The sequence below is a fragment of the Leptonychotes weddellii genome, chromosome 10 (genome assembly GCF_054177405.1).
Source record: "Leptonychotes weddellii isolate Sample4059 chromosome 10, ASM5417740v2, whole genome shotgun sequence".
Classification (NCBI taxonomy): domain Eukaryota; kingdom Metazoa; phylum Chordata; class Mammalia; order Carnivora; family Phocidae; genus Leptonychotes; species Leptonychotes weddellii.
Genome location: NC_138378.1, coordinates 117,720,511 through 117,731,133, shown reverse-complemented (window position 1 = coordinate 117,731,133; position 10,623 = coordinate 117,720,511). Strand labels below are relative to the sequence as shown.

Sequence of the window (10,623 nt, the reverse complement as noted above, 5' to 3'; positions counted from 1 at the left end):
TCTGAAAAACAAACTGAGGGTTCTAGAGGGGAGGGGGGTGGGAGGATGGGTTAGCCTGGTGACGGGTATTAAAGAGGGCACGTTCTGCATGGAGCACTGGGTGTTATGCACAAACAATGAATCATGGAACACTACATCGAAAACTAATGATGTAATGTATGGGGATTAACATAACAATAAAAATTTTTTTAAAAAAAAGAATTAAAGGCGCTCTAGTGGGCAGAGTGGGATAGAGAATCCCTTCGAATCCGAGGAACAACAGGCACAACAAAGGTGAGTTCTCATCTGAAGTCATGGTGAATGAAGCACAGGGAGCCCAAAAGGCCAGACTACTAAGAGACAAATTCGAAATGTGAAATTATACCCTCCTCCTAATTTATTACTATCAAGTGATATTAATTTTGCATTCATACTTATATAGGTTAGAGACATAAAATCAAAACATTAAAATGTCACTGAAGACACATTATATAAAATGTCCCAAATGTAATGGTAGCAAACTAGGAAAAAGAAAACAGTGCCAATGCTAGCCCAATGTTAAGTGGCACTATCACTGTAACTTACCTGCAAGTGGACATCTTCCTGTCTTATAATACTCTCTCGATCTATATACAAAAGAGGGTTCTAAGAGTGGAGTAGGACAGGGAAAACACGAGTGTTCGAGGAGAAACCTGAGGTGGCTGGGCAGGACACACAATTACTCTGTGGGTGTAAAAGAAAGGGTCACACCTCACAGATATCAGGAAAAGAGGAAAGCCAGCAGAAAGAGCATGGAGCTCTTCTCACACCACGAGCCTCTTTCCCCCGTACAGCTCTGGTGGCAACAGGCACCTGGAACGGGTACAACCTAACCTGGAATGAATACGGGGGTTCTCAACCCCGGATGACATCATCTGGAGAGCTTTAAAATCTCACTCCCAAAGATTCTGATTCAGCTGCTCGGAGGAAGGACACCTGGGAACAGGTTAGGAGAGGATGGGGCCTACCACACAATCCACAGTTGTTACGGGCTCTAGGCTCACGTTTCCTAAAATGCCACCTGAAGCCAAAAGGAAATTCAATAATACAATTTATTTGATGAGTTTAATGTAATATTTACAGTAGCATATATTTAAGTAGTATCAGCTTAGCTTTATTTGAACAACAGCAATACAAACACATGGCTCAAAACAGTGGCCTCTTACCCGTCTATTAAGGGCTGTCTTGCTACCGAGCTTAGTCATCTCTCCAAGGCTGTTTTGTGAAACTCTTCTGTCAGCATCTTCCTGTATCCCTTAAAGAATTTGTCGAGAGAGCACCACTGTATTAAAATTCTGTTGTACATGATATTTATTTTAAAGATTTTATTTATTCATGAGAGACAGACAGAGAGATAGGCAGAGGCAGAGGGAGAAGCAGGCTCCCCACAGAGCAGGGACCCCAATGCGGTACTCGATCCCAGGACCCCAGGATCACGACCTGAGCTGAAGGCAGACACTTGACCGACTGAGCCACCCAGGTGCCCCTGTTGTACATGATGTTTAAAGAGAAATGAAATACCAACAGTATTTTTCAAGGTAAAAGGGGAGTCACCATAAAACACTATGTAACTACTTCAAACCGAAGTACGTGAGGAACTGGATCTTTACCTGCATTATCTGTGCATGGAATGTCCCCATTTGTTGTTGAAGTCACAAGAAATTTTCTTGCATTGCTTAGTCCACGACTATTAAGGAAAACAGGTAAATGAACTATATTGCGCATATAGTCATGTCCATTTATATTTGAGTCACGAAGCACACTGTTGAGGTTCTGGTTAATTGCCTTTATAATAATATGTGGATCACTTGCAAAAATGGCAATGAATGGGCCTTTTGAAAACAGAATTCGGACCTGTGGTAGAAAAAATGTGTACTTATGATATAAATTTCAAATTATCCAAGGCAACAAAAAGTCCCTTTCAAATCTGTACTATCCTTTGGTGACTATATTTTTTAAATACTATCTTTTTTCAAACTCTTATTTCATATGAAAACAAATTTCATTGAAGTCTCAATCTGTTTTTTCACCATCTGACAATTTTTCACCATCTAACAGTGATAAAACCTCCAAAGAAAACAACTAATCCTGTCTTATTTTGAGATATTTACGGTCTACATTAAAAGGAAAGATCAAAACACACAGGAATTTTGTGAATATACATGAGGTGCTGGGCACACTGGTCTCTCTCCATAGCTACACACTATTGTTTTAACATACCTTATAGAGAGCCACTGATGTACCCCTATTTAAACAAAAACTACAAATTCTGTGGGTTCTCTACTGTTGCCTCTGATTCTAACCATAACTATCTGCAAAAGAAAGCTGGAGTCACACTATGGACTTCAGAGCTATTTTGTTCATTTTCTCACACAGCCATTGAAGCTAAAATTATTTAAATCTGTTTGTGATGAGACATTTACTCCTGCTATACTTCTGCACTTAAAAAAAAATAGTTGGTTTGGGGCGCCTGGGTGGCTCAGTCGTTAAGCGTCTGCCTTCGGCTCAGGTCATGATCCCAGGGTCCTGGGATCGAGCCCCGTATCGGGCTCCCTGCTCTGCGGGAAGCCTGCTTCTCCCTCTCCCACTCCCCCTGCTTGTGTTCCCTCTCTGGCTGTCTCTCTCTCTGTCAAATAAATAAAAATAAAAAATAAAAAATAAAAATCTTAAAAAAAATAGTTGGTTTGACAAAAGAGAAAGTACTATTCAAATTCCACTTGAGAAATTCACAAAGTCATTCCTCTCAGCTACCACATGTGACAATTATAAGTTTCAAGATGGCGAAGACATACAGTGTCCAGCATCTGGAGTACTTTGTCCTGCTCACAGGCATCTAATCCATCAATGATAACCACCAGCCTCGTCTGATTCTGAGTGAAGCTGTCAATGGTTTTTGCCATCCTGGCCATCAATTCCACTTCACACTTAAGAACCTATGCAAAAGAAAGGACAGAAGCACTGAAGATAAAAGAAATTTAAGCACATTTCTTAAAAAGTCTGACAGAAGCTCATCTAATAGCAAGAAAAGAAATCCCACGTCCTCACTGCCAGTTTTGGTCCCACTTAAAACCGCAGTGAGTGCTTCACAATTTATAAATGTGATAATTTATAAATTTATGACTTTACATAAATTAGAGCATTTTACCCTTACAATGAGGTAGCCACAGTCACACCCACTGTAAAAGGACAAACTGGGCTGAGTGACTTATTTGCCAAGATCACATGCTCTGAAAGTCAAAAGACTAGGAATTGAATGCAAATTCAAATGATCTAAACACCACACTACCGCTGGCTCCTGATGGCACATGACCTTGATCAAAGGAAGGGGTTACAGATATTGTATAAAGTCCCTTTTGATTCTAAAAGTATGGTCCTATTTTATATGTTTTGGTGGTTTAATTTGCTTCCTCTACCGGGCTCTAGAGGAGCCTATCTTATTAGGCAGGAAACCCATTACTAGTAGGGAGGTGGTGACCTGTGGAGCAATCCCCTAACTCCTAGAAGTACCTTACAAAAGTCTATTTTATAAAAACCTGTATTGTTTTCATTTTTCCCACTTCAAATGTACATTTCCACAGGGCAAATCTGGACTAAAACTAAAAACAAATGCAACACTGAAACATTTACAGAGTCCACGCCCTAAAGCCCCACCATCAGGGTCATGGTAGCATACCCACATTCATTTACTTTCTAATGATCAGTGAGTGCTTACCTTCATGAATCCTTCACTTTTCAGTTTGTGCAGTTTTGAGGCAGCATTATGGAGGCGTTTCCTTTGAGAATTCAGGAGAGAGTCCAGCACCTGCCACCATGTACGACAGTTCAGCACAAAGGCCAATCCCACTACTGACGTGATTGATATGAGGACAGCATTCACTGTCAGATGTTTTGGGTCAACTCTGAAGATAGCCAGGAGAGTAATTCCAGCAATAATGCAGCCAAAGATAAAAAGGAAGATGACAAAAGATGGCAGGCAACACGTTTTTTTCCATTTCTTTTTGCCTGTAAGACAACAAATGGTTTTACCAATTATCTACATACCAAGTATCTAGAGGAACCTAACCGTGACAGTCATGGCATATGAATTTCTGATGTTCAATTCGTGTTTTCACAGAAATGCACTGAACATTCATCCCAGCCTCATCCCCTACACACATAAAGGAGGAGGAAGAAGAAAGTCCTACCCTGTGTATCTTCAGTCTTGAATACTCGAAAGAGCCTGGTTGCCAAAAAGCCAAACTCTCTCTCACAGGCATCTGAGAGAGTTGCGATCATTTCAGCCATCGATGTTTCTCCACCTACACTGGACAGCCTGTTGTAATCTGTAAACAAAAACCTTGGGGGGAAAGGAAGTAAAATGTTACTCAGATATCTAAAGAAATAAATAATTTCCACATACATCAATTCTGTATCATGTACCCTACATTTTCTTAATGTCTCTTTTAAAATATTGTCATTCAAGTTCTGAAGAGGGAAAAGAACTTGTAATTAGGTTCCTTCCACTTCTAACATCGTACATACTTGTCTTAGGAAAAGGCAATAACCAAAGTAAAATGTGGCAGAGTTGTATGCAGTTAATTCTGACGAAAAGCAGCAGGGTCAAACGTGGCGGCAGAGCTCAGGCATGGCACCGGACACATGCAGGGCCTTCGGCACAGGGACTGAAAGAGCCACGCGGGGAAGCATGTGAGGCCCCAACCGAAGAGATCAGAAGGCTGACAGAATACTACAGTCATTAAGAATTTAAGGCCATTTCAAAACTCAAGTTTCAGAATGTTTTATTTATAGCTTAAACATTTAGTAAGGATTTAGAAATGAGGTGTAAAAGATTCTTTTCAGGTTGTTCTTTGAGATAACTGAATAATTTGTATCCTGATCCTCTGAGTGGATAGGATTTCTGCATTTGCTCCTTTCTCCCCTTCTATCCCTAAATTAAATGCTCATCTCAATCCAGTAGAAAAGCACTGCTTTCAAAATACAATCTAGGATCACACTGTACTCTGTTGTGTGATATTAATTTATGCTATTTTTTTTTAAAGATTTTATTTATTTGACAGAGAGAGAGACAGTGAGAGCAGGAACAAAGCAGGGGGAGTGGGAGAGGGAGAAGCAGGCTTCCCACCGAGCAGGGAGCCCGATGCGGGGCTCGATCCCAGGATCCTGGGACCATGACCTGAGCCAAAGGCAGATGCTTAACAACTGAGCCACCCAGGCGCCCGTGATTTATGCTATTTTAATTGTTCTAACTTTTTTTAAATAACATCTCATTAATTTAAAATAAATTTTCTGTGAAAATATTTCCCTCAATTATTTTATTCCACTCTGTATGTTTTCTTAACTTTTTCATTTTACCTTTTCATTTGTAAATCCTTCTCCTAATACTTAATCATATATGCTAACTACACAAGTTTTTTATTTTATTTTTATCTATTATATTTATAGTTTTGATGTTTCATCTGGTTTGGCCTATTAATTTTCATCTTAAGTTACACATTTTATCTTGTAATAATTTTAAAATTCTTAATCATTTAGTATGCATTTAACTATTTTGCTAATTTTTATTGAATTCCTCTTGCTTTCAATTCTGTTTTTCACTTGACGTTCCTCTGGAGCCCTCTACCTTTCCTTTATTCTTGACATACATGTTTTTCACCTTTTCTGAACTCTTTTCTCATACATTTCCTATTTGACATTAATAATAATTTTAGATAGGCAAGTCAATTTATTTCCACAGGTGAGGAAAGAGTGGTTCAGAGGGCACACTCAGTAGCCAAGGTTACATGCTAATGCAAGGGGATGCCAGGACCCCATCCTACATCCTGTGCTCTCTTCAAAGTGTTCCTAAAGGATGGAAAAGGTGTCATGGGGGGCGGTTATGCCCAGATCAAATTTGGTAAATCCAAGTTAACCAGATTTTCTTAGGGAGAGGGGTCTCTCATCCTTTTATGTACAAGAGGAAGATATGATATAAAGTGTTTCTCAAACCTACTTAACCAGGACATGTTGTTTTATTTCTCATATAAAAAGCTCAAGAAACCAATGCCTTGGTATGCCTGGGTGGCTCAGTCCGTTAAGTGTCTGCCTTCAGCTTGGGTCATGATCCCAGGGTCCTGGGATCAAGTCTCACATCGGGCTCCTTGCTCACTGAGGAGTCTGCTTCTCCCTCTCCCTCTGCCTGCCACTCCCCCTGCTTGTGCTCTCTCTCTCAATCTCTCTGACAAATAAATAAGTAAATAAAATCTTTGGGAAAAAAAAAGAAATCAATGCTTTTTTGGAACATACACTGAGAACGCATTATAAACTTTATTTTTGCTTCATCTTATGAAAAGCTACTTCTGTCAAGGGGACCAACTCACCTCACAGGTAAAGCTTTAGTGGTCTGCTCTGGCAATTCAGGTGGGTTTACAAACATCAATTTGAGGAGGAGTTCCAAATATCCAATATGTCTTGCCAATCTAGTGCTGAGGACCCAGGCCCAATTCCAACTCTCTCCTTCCCTTCGTCCACCAAAGTAAATGACAACTGAAATTCACAGTTTAAAAAAATTATTCAAAACAATCATCATTCAAGCAGCCTCTCTTCTCACACTGTCAAATATCAAGTAATGAGAGGTAGGCTTACACGACTTTCCCTGGTTCCATGCTGTTTCCTAACTACTCCTCAAAGAATTCCTCAGCTAATTAACCAACACAGAGAAGGTATGTGGAAAACAGGAAACTAGCTAAAATATGACGTAAGAAACACAGTCAGAAAGATAATGCCTTAAACAGAAACATATCACTTAGTTCAGACTCAAATGTAAATGATTTTGGGTTTATCACTTTTTGCACCTGTTGAAGTTACCAGTTCCTCCAATAGCGAATCTATTTCCTCTGCTACAACTGAATATATCCCCTAAGAATAGGACTATAATTGTTTTTTTTCTTTGCTTTTAAGTAAAATAAAGATCATAGGCATGATCAAAATGCCCAAGAGCATGCCATTGATGGCTATGAAGACTTACTTTCAAAAAAGACTTAAAATATAGTAAGTCATTAGCATATAAAAAAGTGAGTATAATAAATAAGAGTTCTACTTCAATATCAACGAGTAGTACACCAGTGTTTAAAGCTACTCCAGCCAGGTTGTGGACAGTTCCTCTAGGCTAACTTATAAAACAGCAAAAAGATTATGAAAATCTTTTAATTAATTATGAAAATCACTTATAGGAGAGGTATAGATAATATTTTATATTTTATAAATATAGATATATAAACTATTAAGTTAATATTTTTAAATAAAACAAGGAGTCTTAACCCTGTCTCTATTTTTTGAAAAAATAAAAAGCAAAAACTTACTAAAAAATATATATAAGAGAGCCAAGAAGCTCAATGACACTGCTATCCCAAGATTCAGGTCGACCGTAAAAGCAAACAATAAACCAAGCCCTCCACAAAGCAGCAAGGTCAGAAATACTATAAGCCAGGAAAACTGAAAAAGAGGTTCAATCTGTTGTCCTGCAAAAGTCTTCATTTCATCTGAAAGAGAAATAGGAAAATCTTAATCCTGTTTTAAGAAATACAACTTCTTTTTTTCCCCCTCCAAGTGTTTATTTAAATTCCCGTTAGTTAACAGAGTAATATTAGTTTCAGATGTAGTTTTGGTTTTTTTCTCCCAAGTTTTTAAGAAATACAACTTCTAACTCAATTTGCAATTTTCAATATAAACGTTTACTGGGCACTTACTACTAAGTTCCTAGATAGAATGTTGCTCCTCAACCATTTTTGCCAATGTCTTATTTAGATAAACATCCTAATTCCATTCCCTAGGGGTACACCCATCCTTGTTTTACCCACTCTCTTGCTTCATACTGAGGATACACAAATCCTTTTTCATATATTCCCATCTGTCAAGATTTTGTTTTTATTTTTTGTGGTTTGTATTATTTAAGCAACAAGGTATAGTTTCCACATACAAAACTGGAACACGTTACTTTGCTATTTGATAAAAACTTTACAGGCAATACTGAAACCTGTCCTTGAAGAATGAGTAAGATTTTGCCAATCAAAGGGGCAGTGAGAGGAGCTGTCTAGGAAGTTCCTAACAACAGGAGCAACTCAGGAAAAGTATCTAGTCTGTTCTTGCAAGAGTCAACAGCCCTCTGTAACTGTAACACGGGGCATACGCATGAGGCAGCGCTGGTGGGTGTGCCATGCGAAGTGACAAGTTTAGGGAGGGCTCTGGATAGGATGACTATAAGGAGCATATGCAGGGGCGCCTGGCTGGCAGTGGAGCATGCACCTCTTGATCTTGGGGTCCTGAGTTCAAGCCCCATGTTAGGTGGAGCCTACTTAAAATTAATAATAATAATAAAAATAGCACACGCAGAAAATCTGCTACCAAGGGATCTTAAGAATGTTATAACACAACTGGATCTTTGTTTTAGGAAGAGAACTCAAATGATTGTGTGGAGGATCAACTGGAAGGAGTAACACATTCAATTTAGTAACCTGTGCAACACATACTCATACATGAAAATCTATTTTGCTTTACTTCAGGAAAAACACCAGAGAAAGCTTCATTATATATACAGACTTTGTACAAACATGCCCTTTACCTTCTAGTTTCTTCAGTAAGAAGGATTTCCCACTTCCCCACTGTGCATACAGCCCCACACAAATGGGTGGCTGCATGGTAGGCTCGCTGAGAATGTCTGCCAGCGCACTGCTATACAAATCATAGCCAAGCATGTCACCATCTGTTTCAGTAGGAGACAAGTGTCCTGTAATTATAAACACACCATATCCTTACATTAAAAAGAGACATTGCCACTAAAAAAGGAACATCAATTCTCAGTTATCAATTGTTTATTTAATTAGAAAAAAACTGTTTTATTAAATGGTTACATCTGTATAAAAAATAGGTTAAAAGATTCTTTTTTTTTTTTTAAAGATTTTATTTATTTATTTGACAGACAGAGACCCACAGCGAGAGAGGGAACACAAGCAGGGGGAGTGGGAGAGGGAGAAGCAGGCTACCTGCTGAGCAGAGAGCCCGATGCGGGGCTCGATCCCAGGACCCTGGGATCATGACCTGAGCCGAAGGCAGACGCTTAACGACTAAGCCACCCAGGCGCCCCGGTTAAAAGATTCTTAAACACTGTTATTTCACTGAACTTAAGATACCTACTTATTGTAAGATGCATCATTATTATGTATAACTAAGAAAGAAAAAACATGTTGCCAAACTGTGACACAATGCTCTCTTATCCATCAATTATAAAACACATTCCAATTTCAGACATGTTAAAACATGGAACAATGTACATTTTAGAATCAATAAAATATGATTAAAACACAAACTAGGATATAGGAATAAATTTAATATGTGTTAATATCTATATACAAAAAGCTATTAAATGTTACTGAATAATAAAATATAGTAATCAGAGAAAAAGAGACATTATATGGCTCCAGGCAGAAAGGTTTAATAGCTTTGAGACAGCAATTCTCACCAAATTAATTTATCACTTTAAGACAACTCCAATCAAAATCCACAGGAATTTCTGAAAAATTGAAAGGCAGAAGAATATGTAAGAATAGCTAAGAAAAAATTTTAAGACTATCAGAGAGGGGCACCTGGGTTGCTCAGTCAGTTAAGTGTCTGCCTTCGGCTCGGGTCATGATCCCAGGGTCCTGGGATCAAGCCCCACATCGGGCTCCCTGCTCAGTGGAGAGCCTGCTTCTCCCTCTCCCTCTGCCTGCTGCTCTGCCTACTTGTGCTCTCTCTATCTCTCTGTCAAATAAATAAATAAAATCTTAAAAAAAAAAAGACTACCAGAGAAAGAGTAGTTGTCTTTGGAGAAAAATCAAAATATACTACAAAGCTACAATAATTAAAGCACTGTAGAACCAGCACAAGATATTAGCATAAGTGGCATTTCAAACCAGTGGGCAAGGGAGGAATTAATAAGTGGTGCTGGGAGGTGCGAACTATCCATTTTTAAAAAAATTAAAGGAAAACTCTATACATCTTATACCTTAAAAAAATAAGTTTCTCAAAAGGGAAAATGAACTCGTGGGACTTCATCAAGATAAAAAGCTTCTGCACAGCAAAGGAAACAGTCAACAAAACAAAGAGGCAACCCACAGAATGGGAGAAGATATTTGCAAATGACACTACAGACGAAGGGCATCATGATATCCAAGATCTATAAAGAACTTCTCAAACTCAACATCCAAAAAAAACAATCAAGTCAAAAAGTGGGCAGAAGACATGAACAGACATGTCTCAAAAGAAGACCTATAAATGGCTAACAGACACATGAAAAAATGTTCATCATCCTTAGCCATCAGGGAAATTCAAATCAAAACCACATTGAGATACCACCTTACACCAGTTAGAATGGAAAAATTGACAAGGCAAGAAACAACAAATGTTGGAGAGGTTGTGGAGAAAGGGGAACCCTCTTACACTGTTGGTGGGAATGCAAGTTGGTACAGCCACTTTGGAAAATGGTGTGGAGGTACCTCAAAAAATTAAAAATAGAGCTATCCTATGACCCAGCAATTGCACTACTGGGTATTTACCCCAAAGACACAGATGTAGTGAAAAGAAGGGCCATAT

General features: G+C 38.7%; 1 protein-coding gene across 1 annotated transcript in view; it reads right to left on the bottom strand.

The window, feature by feature from the left end:
- The window catches only part of KIDINS220 (kinase D interacting substrate 220), an 89,981-nt gene that overhangs the window by 50,528 nt on the left and 28,830 nt on the right, over positions 1-10,623 (bottom strand). Inside the window, exons 9-17 of the mRNA XM_081797313.1 lie at positions 9,187-9,217; positions 8,615-8,779; positions 7,356-7,535; positions 6,375-6,540; positions 4,203-4,354; positions 3,731-4,020; positions 2,811-2,951; positions 1,629-1,872; positions 1,185-1,273 (exon numbers count right to left, since the gene is read on the bottom strand). Of these exons, the coding sequence (XP_081653439.1) occupies positions 1,185-1,273; positions 1,629-1,872; positions 2,811-2,951; positions 3,731-4,020; positions 4,203-4,354; positions 6,375-6,540; positions 7,356-7,535; positions 8,615-8,779; positions 9,187-9,217 (1,458 nt within the window). The remainder of the gene's footprint in view (positions 1-1,184; positions 1,274-1,628; positions 1,873-2,810; positions 2,952-3,730; positions 4,021-4,202; positions 4,355-6,374; positions 6,541-7,355; positions 7,536-8,614; positions 8,780-9,186; positions 9,218-10,623) is intronic.